General features: G+C 28.9%; 1 protein-coding gene across 1 annotated transcript; it reads left to right on the forward strand.

Moving 5' to 3' along the window:
- The first annotated feature begins 393 nt into the window (after positions 1-393).
- Positions 394-2077, forward strand: HSF-32 (heat stress transcription factor 32). Its single transcript, NM_001353465.1, has 2 exons — positions 394-848; positions 963-2077. The coding sequence occupies exons 1-2, from the start codon at positions 576-578 to the stop codon at positions 1734-1736; spliced, it is 1047 nt and encodes a 348-aa protein (NP_001340394.1). The 5' UTR covers positions 394-575; the 3' UTR covers positions 1737-2077.
- The last annotated feature ends 15961 nt before the right edge of the window (positions 2078-18038 follow it).

The following is an 18038-nucleotide window of genomic DNA, read 5'->3' on the forward strand; positions in this document are numbered from 1 at the left end:
ACATATCTTCAATCATTACATAGAATTTTATTGAATTTAAATATCTGATTTCCCACTCAGATTTCTAATAAAAAGGAAAAGGTTTCTTTTTATAAAATATCAGGTCAGCCTTGCTATTATTGTCAAAATAAAAAAAGACAACAACTCAGCTTTATCACTTTATCTAAAAAATAAAAAATAAAGATAAACAGAAGTATGATTTTTTTTTTCTTTTTAGAAAAAAAAATAAGTTTCTTAAATAAAGAAGAACCGTAGAAGCTATCTTTGGTTACTTACCAGTTACCATCATATCCAAGAGTTTCACCCATCAACATGCAAACAAATACGGTTATTATTTTATTAAACAAAAAAAAAAAACAAATCCGTCATTCACACGGAACTTTCTCGACATAAGATGTAACGCAGTACCTTCTTTCCCCTTCCTTTCTATTTTTTCTCCTAACTCTCTCTCTCTCTCTCTCATCCTTATATTTCCAACGGAACCTTCTAGAACCACCATAACATCATTCTCCGTTCCCTCGCGTTTCAACACCGATAACCCGCAAAAATACCCATTGATCTGCGCCTCCTCTTCCATGGCTCCACCGCCGCCGGTGGAACACAACGGCGACTCCGCCGCTACCGCCTCCGCCTCCGCCTCCGCGGAGTCTCAGAGATCAATTCCCACGCCCTTTCTCACCAAAACCTATCAACTCGTCGACGACCAATCCATCGACGACGTTATTTCCTGGAACGACGACGGGTCAACGTTTATCGTCTGGAACCCTACCGTTTTCGCCAGAGACTTGCTTCCTAAATTTTTCAAACACAATAATTTCTCTAGCTTCGTTCGCCAACTCAACACTTACGTAATTATTTCAATTCAACTCTTTGTTTTGTTTTTTTTTTTTTTTTTTTGCTTAGGTTTCGATGATTTTGAATTTTATTTCTAAAATTTGTTTATAATTTTGCTTGATTTGCAGGGATTCAGGAAAGTTGTGCCTGATCGGTGGGAGTTCTCGAACGATTATTTCCGCCGAGGCGAGAAGCGGCTTCTTTGCGAAATTCAGCGGCGGAAGATCTCATCGCCGGCGCCGTCTCCGACTGCGCCGACGACGGTTACGGTGCCGATGCCGTTGACCGCGATACCGATCATATCGCCGTCGAACTCTGGCGAGGAGCAGGTGATATCGTCGAACTCGTCGCCGTTGCGAGCGCCGGCGGAGCTTCTCGACGAGAACGAGCGGCTTAGGAAAGAGAACGTTCAGTTAACGAAAGAACTCGCCGAGATGAGATCGCTCTGCAACAACATATATTCTCTCATGTCAAGCTACGGAAACAAAAACGGAAACAGCAACGGCAGTTACCAAACTGACGGCGGCGCCGGTGGAGCACAGGGAAGCAGGGAGTCCGGCATGACGGCGGTGAAGCCACTGGATTTGATGCCGGTGAAACGGAGCTCCGGCGAGGACGCGGCGGATACGGTGCCGAAGGAGATAAATCTAATTCCGAATCCGAAGCTGTTTGGCGTGGCGATTGGAGCGAAGCGAGCGAGAGAGGGAGGAGGAGGAAGTGGAAGTGGTCGAGATTGCGGAGGAGGAGGAGGAGGAGGAGAGGAAGATACCCTGCTGCGCCTGCATCACGTGGGTTCTGCAGACGTGAAATCTGAGCCGTTGGATTGCCAGAACCATCGCGAGAATCAGGAAACGCCGTGGTTGAGTCCGTGTCACAGGACAAATCAAAGGGTGTGCAACTGACACGCGGCGACGGCTAATCGAATGAAACATTTTAGATTAGATACGTAGTGCTGTAGGGAATCCGAAACCGGCACGCGGAGACGTCACGTGCGTCGTTTAACCGTTTGGGACCGATTCCCAGAAGTTTCTCAGAAGTCAGAGGAAAACGATACTTTCTAATCCTTTTTTCTTCGCTATCTCTTTTTTATTTATATTATATATTCGTTAAATTGGACTTGGACTGTAGCTTTGCCATTGAGGGTAGTGTTGAATATTTCATTAGTCCTATAAATTATTTTACTTGCCTGTAGAAACTCAACATTCATACTTATGTGAATATATTTATAGTTTTATTACTTTTATAGTGCATAGTCACTCGTTTGCCTTTGTTTTTTCCTCTCTTTTTTACTGTAAGTTTTCAAGTTAATTTTATTAATAAACCACCTTGCAAACAGATTAAAGTAATTAAAATCGTGAAATAAGTTGATATTTTCATGACGTGTTTGATAAATTAAACTGTGCTATGAATTCTTATCAAGAACTACGAGCTTCTTGGAGAGTTAAATGAGTTCGAAAATCACGAAGAATTAATGCGTATAAAAGTGGAAGAAGAAAGAAAAACAATTAAGGAGATTCTAGCCATCAAAACACGTTGAAAATTCGTATGCTTTCACAATAAAAAAAAAAAAAGTAAATGAGGTTGGCATTGATTTAAACGTTTTAATTATGCTTAATAGTTCAAATTTCAAAATGTATGTCATAAAAATAATTTATGTAATTTTGAAACAAATGAACCTTAAAGTGGTGGACGGAAGAAAAAGAGGTTGCGAAAGTTTGGTTTCTAATTAAAGGATGGCCAAGGAAGATGAACTAAGAAAAAACAATTCAATTCCCTTCTATATTGTCCTTTCAAAGAATAATCAATTCAATTAATTTGTGGCAGAAAATTGACAAAAAGTACTCTATGATGATGTTGGTGCATACATAACATTATATCACCGGAAAATTTCTTATGCATTTTCGGATTTTTTTTTCTGTAAAACAAAAAAGTGAACCTTAAATATCACTTATTGTATTAATTATATAGTGTGCATACTCCCATTAGAGATTTGGAGTGATCCAAAAGTGACGAATCCGTTCGTTGAAGTGTGAGGGCAATTATCCCATAAAGTAAACTTTTTTTATTTGAATATATTGAATAAACATTTTTTCCCCTCATAAAAATAGATATTACTTTCACAAAATAATTTTTTTAATAAGATAAATATAAATATTTGTAAAATAAAAAAAATTGATACTAATTTTACCAATTTTATCTTTTTAAATTTTATTATTTTTTAATTTATTATTATTTTTTTAATAAAACTTATATAACTTTTGGTTTGAAAAAATATTAGACTATTGTTTTGTTTCTTGATACATCTCCAAGAGCAGAGATGTTTTAGGAGGAGACATCTCGTTCCACCCATATAATAACGAAGGAGTTCCATCATGCTCGTGATACAGCACTTCTTTTCCAATCCTAAGTCAGTTTAATTTGTGACATCAAATATTAGAGTTCGGGTTTAGATTTAACTCAATTTTAAAAAATAATTCATGAAATAAGAGTTTCTCTCTATTTATGCATAATATTATTTTCATCATATCACTAACAACAAAAAGTTTCCAAGACTAAACATTTATAAGTAATTAATTCAAGGGTAAGCAAATAATATTGGGTGACCCGGTAAGTTTAGTAATAACTACTACTACTATTAAGATAAAAAGTGAGAGTTACCCTCTGCTCCAATTTTATTTTTTTTTAAAAAGAACTTTTCAAATATGGGCAACGATGTTCAATGATTGAAGGGAAGAAACAGTAGATCTTATGGTCACAGAAACATGATAAACGTGGAACTTTATGGGCTTTCTCAAAGCTTCGGAAGATTATTATAAAATTGGATAAAAATTTCAAAGGGCACCAAAACACCTTTTCTCTTTTCTTTTCTAAAAGACACCCTATAGTTGTAGATCTTTTGAATAAAATATGGCCATCGTTTTCATCCATATAGTCGCAGCAGGCTTCTCTAGAAGGAAGGTACTCTTTCTTTTCGTAGCACTTACCCGCTCCATCAATATCAAGCTTTAGGAATTTGGAGTATATATAATTTAACGTGTAAAATATCCATCAAACTCAGCTGCAATTGTTGAACCAATAATTCTTGCATGTCCCAGCGCATTGACCAACCTTATTTATCTTCTATCAGAATTTTAATGTTAATTAATACTCATGGTTTTGGATCCGGCATGTATCAACTCTAGGCCCAGGGAACATGGAAGATGACCCAAATCTGCATACTTAAGCTGGACCCGGAGGATCAGGACACAACCCAACCCAACCCAATACAACTACTTCACAATATAGTGAGCACTCTAAGACTGTTTTTGATTTAGGGGGAGAGAAAAGAAATATGAGAGAAATGTTGTAAATTTCATATGAGGTTTATACCTTTTACACTTTATTTCAATTCAGGAATTCCACTTCTATTTTCATCTTCTAAATCAAACCCAATATAAGTCTATAGAATGTTTTTCATTACATAAATACTCATGCGATTGTCGGGTTATTGTATCTAATTAACTGCTGGAGCTAGCTAATTAGGTCACAGGATAGTTACCTACACCCCAGTTCTATATAACAGGAGTTTTATTCCACTTTTAGTATATAAGTTAGTATAAATGTGTGATTTTGGTCTCAATTGCATGAATTAGGTTTTCAAGTAGTATAATTAAGCTCATACTCCATGCATTCATTCTTAAGGGGACACACACACATATATATAAAACTATTGTCTCTTATATTCAAACTTTTAACTTTTTTTAAAAATTATTTTTACATTTTTTGTGAAAAATTCTGCGAGAAATATTAAGTTTTTCTTCACACAAAATAAAAATTGTATGATAATACATAAAAAACAGAGAGTAATAAATAAAGATATATTTCTAAAGCTACCAAAGTAAAAGACAAATTGCATGTACGCCGTTGCGTTAGTTCTGTTGCGCAGCAATGGAAAAGTATGTATAGTTTGTGAATTCCTTGTTGAGATTCATAGAACAATCGCGTATGTATCTATCATGCTGCACCGGCCTATAGTCACCGCCAAGAGTGCTATTATTTCATCCTCCTAGCTAGCTACAAATTAATGTACGAAAACTGAAAGAACATAAGACGAAATTATTGGTACTATATATTAGTGTTTCATTTCCTTAATTATAAAAAAACAATGTTTTAATTTGATATCATAATTATTTGATTAAATTAGTTTATTAGTCTTTTAATTTATTTTTTATATTCAATTTGGTTATCTAATTTTATGAGATTCAATTTTACCCTCTAATTTTTAAAATTGATGCTATTTTATCTTGTTGTATAAATTGGATTGATAATATTAAGAAATCGTATTTTGTGATTGTTTAAAATTATTTAATAATGATTTTAAACCATTAAAAAATACACATTTAGAGAGTATGATTAAATTTAAATGACACAATCACTCAAATTAATTTAGATGGTAAGAATAAATTAAATTGATTTTAAAGATTAAAGAATTAAATCAAATCAATTTTAAAAATTAGAGATCAAATTAACTCTAAAAAATGAAATAAATGACCAAATCAAACTAGAAAAATAATTAAAGGAAAAAAACTTATTTAATCTAATTATTCTGATTTTTTTTTATGTGATGTATATTATTCATGATATTGGTGGCCCCACTAGATTGCATGGTTATCAATTAAATCCAAAAAGTTCAAAACTGGGAGTGGGTGGGGAACATAGTTTACAAATACGCCCATGCTAAAGAAAACCTAAATAGAAAAATCAACGTCAAGCTAGCCATGCACTTTGCGTGAATGGCTTGAAGTTGGAATTCATCATGCATGAGATCAGCATGCAGGAATTCTAAGGAAAAATTTGCTGCGTAGCCACTGTTTAATCCTTAATTAATAAATATATTAATTTGAGAAGCACTTGTATAGGTTCATTGCTTAATTATTACTATTTCATGCGTGTTGTATTTAATCTTTAGATTCATGTGTTCTATTGATGTGGCAACATATTGCTTTTTCTTGCTGACAGTGTCTGTTCTTTGCTATCTCTTGTGTTCTAGACCGTTAAAACTCATTTGGCATTCTGATATATATAGAGTGCCATATATTTGCAAGGATTCAGATCACACAACATACATATAATAAAATATTCAGAGACAAAGAAGAAAAACCCTTCTATTCCCAAGTTCCGGTATATGCCAAAAGTTCTACATTTTTAGGAGTCTGAGGACAAGATTAATTTATAAACACCTTTTTCATCAGATAAAGTAATTTTTAAGGATAAAATTATGAGGGATAATCGAACATCAAAACAAATAATATCACAGAGGTGTTGCTTATAGTGTTATCGGAACATTGATGTTATCTAGAGAAGGGGAATATATGTCACTCTTATCCTTAGATATCCCAAGTCTCATTTAGGAGTTGAAATCAAAGGTATTTATAATTGAGGGTCTAAGTAACTACCTATTCGTGCACCTCTACTTTTGGTTTACTTTGTAAGACTTATTTGTTTTAGTTTAGTATCAATATGTTTCTTTTGAGTTGTTATTATGCCAAAAAATTAAAGTTAAAAGGTAAATTACTTGTATGGTCAAATTGGATTCATTCTGATTCGATCCATTGTGATTTCAATAATTTCATTCTTATATGCCGAATATTTCTATTTATCTCTAGTAAAATCTTGTTTGTGATTTACAAATTACATGAATCATAAATAATAATAAAAGACTAAAACACGACGATTTTTAGTAAAATCTTGTTTGTGATTTACAAACATGAATTTCGGGAGCATAAATGCTTCACCAAATTAATTGAACATGCTAATGGGTAATGAACATGTTCTCAATTGCGGTGTATATACATCCTTCTGTGTCCACCAAAAACACAATATCAATTATCATGAATTTGCCAGTCTCAAGGGTGCAACTTATGGCTCAAAATCTTCATTCAAAAAAATCATCATGTGGGGTATGAAACCATGATGAAGGAAAGCCAATCCTTGCTGAAAATGCACTAGAAGGTGTTGAGCAAAAGATCAAATCAAATATGACAACTTTTCTAAAATATGAAGATTCTTTGCAGGAATGGTTCCTGAAAGAGACGTCAGATTGTTGGGAGAAAGAATATATATGGTACGGTAGTTGTACCAGTTTCTTTGGATCCGAAATGTTACTAGAATATTCTCTGAAATATTCTTCTAGCTACACATTTTGTATGGTTGAGTAAAATTTATTAGAATTCAGGCGAGTCTACTATTCAAGCTCTACATTAATATATAGAGTTATATTATTTTTCCCTCAGTGCTGCTATTTTAATGGATGTAAATTGAAAAATAAATAAAATTAAAGAGTTCGATGGAAATCACGTCGGATATATGTATCTCCTGTAGTTCAAAAATGAATTGAAGCTGGTGCAGTTTACATATAATGATGATCTTCGTTATAATATTTTTTATAATAAATTTAATATTTAAGGATCTAGATTTACACAATTTGGAAAGCATGCAACTGCAGAGGGATTTAAATCCATCTACGTCTCGTCTTTTGTAGACAATTTTTGTGCAGTTAAATTCCTACTATATAACTATCATTTCCCTTTTTACATGTACTGCAATACATGTTTGCAATTTATTTTTTCTTTATACCAATTTTACCACGTCACTCAAATTATTTCTCACATTTTCTTGTCATCTTTTTCTATTTTTCTCATAGTTATAGACAATACATGATTTAAAACTCTACCGATCATGAAATTAACAAGAAAACTAATTCAAAGTTGTAAAATGTTGAATTAGTAATAATTAAATAATATTTTTAAAATATTAGTTTAATACATTAAGTAATTAAACAAAAATAATCCTTTTACAAACTCAATGTCTTCTCAAAATTATCTTCAGTTTTCTACATCTCCTCCGTTTGGCTACAAAGGTGGTCTAGCAAAAGATGCATGGGTAAGCAACACTTTTGCATGGTTAGGTTTGAATTGTAACATTTTTTTTTTTTTTATGATTTAGTAAGATTCACGATACACGTGTTTAATTTGTGTGTCCCGGTCTTTGTTGTTGGTTATAGCTCTTATAATGTTTCCTTTCTTGGAATCTATTCTGAAAGCTTCAGTGGTTTCTGGATTAAATGCTACTGTACTACACTATGAAACAAACAATGCTCTAAAATGGATTGAGAAAGAAGGCCTAAGTGATACAAGACACTAACTAATTAACCTCTGACAGTACATATAAATAGGGGCGAAACTAGGTCCCTCCTGAGTAAACAAAATTTACTAACATTCCCATGAATTTTAATATTGACACCCCCTCCCTCCCAATGAATTCTAATATTGGTCCCCTTCCCTCTCGATGAATTCTACTATTTGTCTTTTTTTATGTTGATGATTAGCTTATAGTTTCATAGTTCTATCAGAAGTTCTTGCTGGTATTAATTCTGTGTTTTTATTTTCCAAAGATTCCAGTGATATATATCTTGTCAACATGCGTATAAAACAATAAAATTTGATTTCAAATTTTTTATATTGAACTTCAAATATGAAGTCATTATTTCATATGCTATAAATAATTTTAGCAAACATACGTTAATTTTTCTTAATTACATTAATTTTTTGATGCAGGTTCAACTGTGTTAATTATTTCCGAATATGTTTCTTTTATCATTTATATATTGGGTTTTAATTTTTTTTGTTACATTTTAAATTACTGTTAATTTGATAGATAAAATAATTTAATTATGAGAAAAATTAATTTTTTCTATAAATCATTGTCAATTTATGTGTTCATTTTTCCTCCCCTGACACTTTTTCCTGATTCCGCCATTGCATATAAACCAATGGAAACACTACAAGAATCCTTGAAGATAAACTCAATATCTCTTTTCTATATCTATCTATATAATTAGTAAGCTTGAAGTATTAGTTTGTTGGGTGTTCAATTAGGCACTGAACGTGTGTTGGTTTCTTACTGCAAGATCAGGGTAAAACTTCAAGGCCAAATTTCATGCCCACATGTAGTATTATACTATGTGGAATGTGGACGTTAAAGTATTAAGAGCTAACTACAAGAAGTCTAATTCCACTTCAATGTCAATGAAGTTAAGATCTAGCAACATCCATCACCCATCATATATATACATTTAATCATAGGCTTTCAACTAATTGTGGTTCCATGGATTTAGGTAAAACCGTAAAAGTTTGTATTAGTTTCTAAAATATTTCAACTCGTCTATCACCAACATCTCGTAGCGTACCCAAATCACCTTTGGTTGATGAACAATATTCATCTTTAATTTGCATGATTATTCATTAGAGGACAGTAATGCAAATTTCATCTTTAACAATATTTTTTTTCCTTATACTTAATAAAAATGTGGTTAAATTTTTTTGATAACATCTTAAAAAATATCATTAAATATGAAAAAAAAATTACTAATTAATATAATTTTTGTAACATTTTATCAAATATCATATATAGTTCATGTAGTCAAGATTTTAGTAACATGAGATACACATCATATTTAATAAAATGTCACAAAAATATTTGAAAATATTTTTTAAATGTTAACAATATTTTTATTAAGTATTAGAAAAAAAAAATATTACGTAATGGAAGTACAGTTAACTGGTTGTTGTCTCTTGTGTGAATGGTGTGAAAAATAACAAGTATACAATTGTCGTGAAGTAATAAACTATCGGATTTATTGGAATTAATTGTTTTATGATTATCAATTTAAATTTAATTATTGTGATTTGAGAAGGTAAACGATAAATATTATTTGATTGATCTGATGGAGATAGAACAACGAGTATAAAAAACAACGAGTAAAAGCAAATTCAATAAAGAAAGAATATCGAAACAAGGGTATAGTCATATCAAGAATGGTTTCTAGGATATTGGACCACAATGGTAATTAACTAATCCAAATTTATTACTAGTAGTTAAGATTGAATTTCTTTGATGGTTGATTACTTTTTCTAGTTATTGAGGTTTTCTTTCGAGATATAAAAATCATGCATGGAAACTAGATTCAAAATAAACCGATCGATTAAGTTTCTCATAGTAAGTCATTTGTTGTCATTTAGATCTCACATTCATATTCATATATTTCCAACAATTAGGCTCAACTTTCAATTCTTTCCTAATTATCCAAGAGGTACAAACATATAGCCACAAATTCACACAAATACTCACAATAAGAAAGAATCAAATCAAATAAAAAGAAATTCAAACATCAATAAAATAAAAGGAGATAATCAAATTGAAATCATCAATGTACCTATGTCAAATCGATATATCCTTTCTTTGATTCTTGCTCAAAATATGACACCTATGTCAAGTTGTCTAAATAAAACATCAAATTTAACTCCAGGCATGATTTCCTCTAAGATCCATGATGAATCAGATAAGAATTTATTTCTCTTTGTTTAAGCATTCCATAGAAACCAATATTGTCTCAATCTTAATTATTACGTGACCACAAATTATTAATTACTACTATAGTTCCTTTTGCTCCGGTTCATTCCCCATGTAATATTTTCTAAAATAATAAAAATACAACCTAGTGCAACAAAAAGTCGTCAACAAGAAAAACTAACAAATAATGATTGAATGAAGCATAAACCTAACTCAAAATTCATGCAGAAACAACTCCAAAACATAATGCAAATTAAAGGAGGACACATCGGCAAGTTAAAGGGAAGTCTTATAAATTTTGCTTTAACAATGGCAAACAAAGAATATATTCTTCTTTGATTAAAGACCGATTCATTTGTATTTTAGCAAAATCATATAGACCTGAAATTTGTTCATCTAGCTACTTAAGTGTCCAATTTTCTTTATGTAGTTCCGTTAGGGTTCTTGGACTCATATTCACCATAATGATGCCCCATAAAGTGTATTTCGTGATGAAATGTGTCATTCGATCTATCCCTCCGTAAGGATAATATAATTCACAAAAAATAAGGATAGATATTGGACTGATAGAAGCTCTTTCAAATATGAGCTAATTGTTTGGAATACTTGTCCTTTCTTATACTGGATTATACACTGTTAAGTGTCCAAACTAGAAGTTAAGCTCTTATACCAACTTTAAAGACAAAAACATCGATCATAAATTAAAACATAAGAAAAAGATTGAATTTTATATTTGGTTGTTTGCATGTGAATTTTTTTTACCAGTCAAAAGTTTGTTTAAGATGGAACCTACAAACGAACTTTTAAAATGGTTCATCTATATAAAGAATTTTGTCGTGTAGGAACACAATTTAGAAAACACTTGAGCAAAAACCTTTTTGATAACTTACGAACTCTACAATTAAATCCCTCTTTTAATTAGGATTAAGTTTAAGACAATTAAACCCTATTTTGATGATAATAAAAGAGAAAAAAAATAAAATAAAATGAGCCAACATTATATGTTCAAATTTGATTCCTTAAAAATCAAAATTGTTTAATTTTAGATTTACCAATATCACTTGCCACGTCAATGTTACATCAAACATATGTATGAAACAACCATATCAAAATCACGTCCAGCATCATGCTAACATCTTATTAAAATATCTTTAAAATGTCAGGTCAAAGAAAAATTTGAAAAATTGACATCACACTAAATATAACTGAATTGATACATAAAAAAAATATTCTAAAACCCAATTAACATTGTTATAAAAACATTCATAATCATAATATTTTACATTCGAAAAGTAGAATTAAGCTTTTCCGTAAGATATTTATGATTCTAGAATTAAGACTTGATTTTGATGTAAGGTAGTATCTGGTAAACAAGGATGAAAAAGAATAAAAGTGTGAAGGATGAAAATGAATAAAAAAAAAATATGAAAAAAATTATAAAAGAGATGAAAGATTGAAATTAAAGTAGTAGGTAAATTATATAAAAAAAGTTAAAATATTAGAGACAAAGCAATAGTTCCTTTTAACCTTTAATGTCCATCTATGTTTTTCAACCCGTTAAGTAATAAATGTTTTTTAAAATTATCCTCATACTCGATTATTAAAATTACATAATCATTTGATCACATAATTAACTATGTTACAAACATAATTAATTGTATTATAAATATGAGATAAACTCTATCAATAGATATATAATTGATCATGATATAAGCATAATCAATTATGTTAAAATCAGTAAATTTCAATAGTCTACATAAAATAGAATAACTAATTATATAAGAAAGAAAAATAAAAGACCACAAGAATCATGAGTTTTGCACAATATTTTTTGGAAGCATTTTTTTTTTAACTTATAACCCAAATTCACTTTAACAAACATCCATCCCACAACTTTCATCACTAAATGACCTCAATTTCAAACTCAGACTCTTATATCAAACACACCTTAAATCAAGCGCCACCCAGGAAGACAAAAAGAATATTAGATAAGAAAAGGTAAGTGGAAGTTAACAATGAACATTGCACCCTGCTTTTCAGCAGACACGGGTGTTCTGAAGTGTGACACTACGTGTCAAGTGTGGAAAAGTTAGTTCCTTGCATTTGCAGTCTTCAAATTCCCATTGTCATAATCCTCCGATAAAGTGAGAAGACCGCAAGCAAAAGACAAAAGGCTGCCATTCCTTCATTATTTTGCCGATCAGTATAATCCAATAAGTTATAACTTATGACTCAGAAACAAAAAAATGGAGCCCAAAAAAGGGTACTGTAGGGGTGGGAGGCTCATTTGATTCTATTTTAATATATATTTGTTTGTTTATAAAAAAAAATGTTTGATAAAAATAAAATTTGAAAATTATTTTAAAATATATTTATTTTTCAGTTTTCAAAAGTAAACAATACAAATATCTTTAAGTTGTTTTAACTATCTATTTTTTCTGTAAAAAAATCTATTTATTTTTTATATATGTTTTAGATTGTCTTATTCTTTTCTCTTTGAATGTCTGATTTTGGGGGGTTAAAGGCAAGAAAAGTAAAAAATGGTAATAAAAAAAAAGAAGAAAAAATATGTATAGAAATTGATATAAATACTTCTAATAAATAAATTATGGAAAAACTAAGAGCAATTTAATCTTTTAATCATAAAAATGAGTTTTCCTATGAGCTATCCGTTCAAAATATGGGTATTTCTCACATAAAATTCCCTTTCACTTCTTAATTAAGTACCAAACTATTGAAGGAATAAAAGATTAGTTGTTTGGCGTCTTCTTTTTTATTCCTCTCTCTCATTCTTTCCAAAGATAATGTTACTCTTACTCTCTAAATAATGTTTTTTAAAATTTGTTTGATAAAATAATTTTTAAAAAATTAAACACACCCTAAAAGTTCCGTAGCATGTTCCACTTAAAAAAATTATGCTTCAAGAGTGAAAAACAAAATGAAAATTTAATTTTTTTCTGTAAATTAATTTTCATTTAAAAATTTATACCTCAAATAAGAAAACTACTGAATTTTAAAATTATGAATTTATTTAATAATGTATTTTTCTTCAATTTATTAATATTCTTTAATTCTATTGGTTGAGATGATAAAAACACAAATAAAACTAATAGGTGCATTTTTACTTGTTTAGTTTTAAAAAGGTAGAATATTTGAACAAGAATTGGAAAAGGATTCGTCTTAAGAGCTGAAGATAAAACTAATCGTCGCATGAGTCAAATGGTTTATAAGATTATTTTGAAACTTAATTATTAAAATAATTGAAATATCAATTTAAAAGAAAAGAAAATTTATATTATTTCAAGCCCCTATATACCAACTAAATGAGGGTTTAATAGAAAGTATTATTTTTATTAAAATAAATTTATTTTTAAAATTTCTTTCAAGAAAATAATAAAAACAAATAGTTATTTAAAATCCATACGTTAATTTAAAGAAAATATATTTTATATTATTTAAAAGTTCTTAGATATCAATTTAAGTGTATATATAAAATAAAGATAAAAATAACTATTTATTTTTTTAAAAATATTGAAAAATTAAAATAATCTTTTATCGGCATATAATTTTCTTAAAATAAACAAAATTAAAGACAGGTATAAGTCTAATAAATAAACAAATTCGTTTATGGGTGGACACTAGCAATAGGAAAAATACAATATATATATATATATATATATATATATATATATTGAGACAAAAGATTACCATAAAAATTGATGTGATGGATTAAAGTACTGGAATAAACATGATGGTATCGTCGAGCACTTCTTAGAATAATTAAAAAATTTAAGACCAAGAAAAGACGGGCATTGGACACTTGTAATTGTACACTGTCACTGGCTGCAATAGATAGATATGTCTTGTTCTTCATGTTAATTAGTTTACATGGCAGAATATAATTAATATATCCTTTATATAAACATATGAAATTGTGATAATTGATAAAACCATTTCATGTGTCTTTGGGAAACAGACAGAACAATGTAATGGAAATTTATTACTAGGAAATTGGAAAGCTGAAAATATAATAAACTATTAGTAGTGATCAATGACTTTTTCTTTCTCTGTTCGTTTTGTGCGTATTCTTTTTCTTTTTTTCTTTGCGTGTTCTTCGGTGTGTTTCGGAAGAAGTGGGGAAGAGAATAAGACTTTTGTTATATACGTGACATAACTCAATAATTTGTGATAAGCTTTTTTTCTGACTACTACAATAGTCGCATAGCGATACGAGAAAAAGAAGGTTAAATATAGACAATTTCAATCCAACTTTTTTTTTATAAATATTAATGGTTAGATTGTTAATTTTTATTAGTAAAAGGATTTGAATCCAAAAACAATTAAAAGGTTTAAATTATGTCTATATAAAATAAATGATACATGTATAATATATTGAATACAAATAATGTATTAAAGTTAAGGTTAAATTATTTAAATAATATTAAATTTAATCTTTGACGAAAATAATTTTTTATTAAATTATTTATCTATTGATCGAATTCTAAATTAGTTAGAATACATAAGATTAAGATAAAAAAATTTAATAATTAATCCCTATGATAAAATTTAAATCATCAATATTTCTAATTGTGAGAACATCATTAGTTTTGGTAAGTAGTTAATGTCAAAAACCGTGACTAATCTTAATTAGACTGTGACTATATATTAGATTAATATTTCTCTTCTAACACAATTTATTTCGTACTAAAAAATTAGTTAAAAATCAAAACTTAAATTATTTCGTACACAAATCATTATTAGTTGTATGAATGGATTGAAAACAGAAATACTGATGATTTAATTTGTTTCCTCCACCTCCTCAGAAGTTGAAGAATATATAATAATAACTGAAGATAAAATAAATAATTTTGTTGTAAAAGATTCAACAGGCTTTTTATTATTGTTATTATTGATTCTTATCGGCTCTTTTAAGCTGTCAGACATTAATCTAGGTGAAATCGATTCTACTCAAGCTAGCAATTAACATGTCAATTCACCAATTACTATGATGGAATTTCGTTTATTGACTTGAAGTCGATTAATGATAATTAGCATTTAGTGTATTTTATTGTGAATATCTTAAGTTTAAATTTCACTGAATAAATATACAAGCGCCAGCATTTAGTATTTTATTGTGAATATCTTAAATTTAAACTTCACTTAATTAAATATACAAACACGAGATAATTAAGATGCATGGTCATCAAGTTCTTTTCTAGATCTTGTTTGCGGTGTAAATATACACACTGAATAAAATCCCTTAAATTTGAAATATATAGATACTTTTGTGGACTTTTTGGTATAGATGGATCATAAGTATTTTTTACAAAAACTAATTTGTTTGAGTCTTTTACAATCACTATGAATAATATATATATATTTTAAAATATTTAAAGTAACTGTATATTTGATAAGGACTCGAATTTGAGAGAAATTTGACAATTTATAAACAATTTCATTTTAACAAAAATATTAATATTTAATATTTCTTTTCAAAAATTAATTCTACTTCACATTATTTCTCCTTTATTTGAAATCGCGTCTTCACTGGCCCCATTGACGTGGAAGGTACGCATTATAGTGTATGGAAAACGAACATTTTTCCTTTTTAACACGAGTCCAAACACCACGCAGTAAATTTTGAAAATGGAAACTAAGTTATCAAACCCCAATCAATCATGTTCCCTAAACGTGATTTTGGTGCCAAAACAACAACCATCTAATAGTTAATTGAGAAACTAACAAATATACGTGGATTTTTATTACCTACAATATAACTTTGCATGCAATTTCAGAACTCCTTCTAGCCGTAAGAAATGGTCATATCCCAAAAAAATATCAAGAAGTGTAAGGTCATGTCAGGCATGCGTGGCTGCCTAACAAGGTATTGGAATGTGTTCACTTCACTGTATTTGCAATGTGATTTGTAAGCGTGTTTTATATGCTGCTTTTGCTTTTTTATTTATTTATTTATTGTTTCATTTCCAGTATTGGAAAAGAAAGGTTGGTCAATGGTCAGTGGGAAAAGAAAAGACTTCTATTATTTAAATATCAAGTTTCGAATATCGTATTTAATATATATTTCCAGTAGATCAATTAAAAATTATAATAAATATAATTTTTAAATAATTATTATAAATGTCCACAAATTATATATATATATATATATATATATATAATAATTTGCTATTAAATAATAATATAAAATTAGTTTACAGCGTTAACATGATAAATTTTATATTAAGTATTACATAAATACTTGGCATAAATAAAAACGGACAACAGACGTGGTCTCAAAAAAGTTGTCAAAAAACATCATTGCTCGACGGGAAACGAGCCTTAACTGAAACTGACTTTTTTTTATGAATTAGATCGATCGTTATTTCTACAAAAATTTTGATTAATAAGGATTAATTGGGAAAATTATATCTATTTTTTTAAAAGGAAAATATTTTCAAAATAATAAAAAATACTAAATAATTTTATTAACAAAGAAATATTTAAAGATGAGACATATAATATATTTTTTATTATAAGTTCTTTTTGATAAAATAAGTAAGTTTATAGTTTCCAATTTAATAGAGAATTATCTAATATTTAATGTAAATGATGATTATAATTTTGATAAAATTATTCATTTGAGTTATAATAATATTGTAATTCATAAGATAATAAAATAAGTTTGATAGAAGTGTTTTTGGTTTAATTATTAGTTTCTAAATAATTTTTTATAATAATAAGAAATAGAGATAGAAAAAAGTAAAATTTTGATAAGAGATGAAAATTGGAAAAAGTTAAGAATTTAGAAATGTATAATAAAATAAACAAATATGAATTCATAAAAGATGAAAATTAAATATATGTATGATGATGATTTGGTGAATATTTAACCAATTTTGATGATAAATATGTTAATGTTTTGAGGAATTAATTGATTATGTTTTAATTCCTCAAAATTGATAGTCAATAATTTTATTTATAGACTTAAAATAATATCGATCGAATTATATAATTTCAATATATATATAAAGAAATTTCTAATTACATTGATATGATATTATTAATTGTTTTCGTATAACTTCTTTGTAATTGGACTAATTGGTACTTCAATTTATCAAAAAATACTTCTTCTCTGATGCTTTTTAATTACACATGCATGAATTATCGAAATTAGTAATTAGTAATGTTAATTGAAATAATTTCTTTCGATTGTATAACCAAATTTATCAAATTTTTATCATATTCTACTTACTTTTTAAAGGATTCTCCCACAAACTAAGTATATCAAAATTTAATTTCATAATTTAACCAAATTTTACATAAGAGAGATATCAGTAAGATTTAGTTTGTCCGCTGAATTTAAAATACAAATCCTGAACTTGATAATATTTCTTTTTCATTGATATAAGAAATAATGTGCATGAAATTCAGCACCTTATCAAAAAGTTGAATTCTAATTCGCCAAAGATATATTATAATGTAGTGGGACAAATAGCACACATTCTTCATTCTGGTTTCGCCAATACGTGAAGCACACATAGTAGATTCTACCGTTAATCACACATAAACACTGATATATACAATTCATGAACCTCAAGTGACTTAGGATAAATAAATGTAGCATATGATCATTATCTCTAGCTAGCGTGTCCCATTAAAATTTTTGAAGAACCCAAATTTCTTACCTAAAACGGAAATCTTTTCCCGAAATAGACAAGCCTGTGTGGAATCTCTCTTTATGCTTCTAATCCAAACCAAGCTCGTTATCACTCTCTCCAAATCCTTTTGGCGCCTATAAAATGCCTTCAAAATCT

This window comes from Glycine max, chromosome 16 (assembly GCF_000004515.6).
Source record: "Glycine max cultivar Williams 82 chromosome 16, Glycine_max_v4.0, whole genome shotgun sequence".
In the NCBI taxonomy this organism is placed as follows: domain Eukaryota; kingdom Viridiplantae; phylum Streptophyta; class Magnoliopsida; order Fabales; family Fabaceae; genus Glycine; species Glycine max.

Excerpts from the sequence above, each read along its gene's own strand:
- HSF-32 (NM_001353465.1), top strand. The coding sequence starts at position 576 with ATGGCTCCACCGCCGCCGGTGGAACACAACGGCGACTCCGCCGCTACC. Across the intron at positions 849-962 it reads TTCGCCAACTCAACACTTAC|GGATTCAGGAAAGTTGTGCC; the intron begins GTAATTATTTCA and ends CTTGATTTGCAG.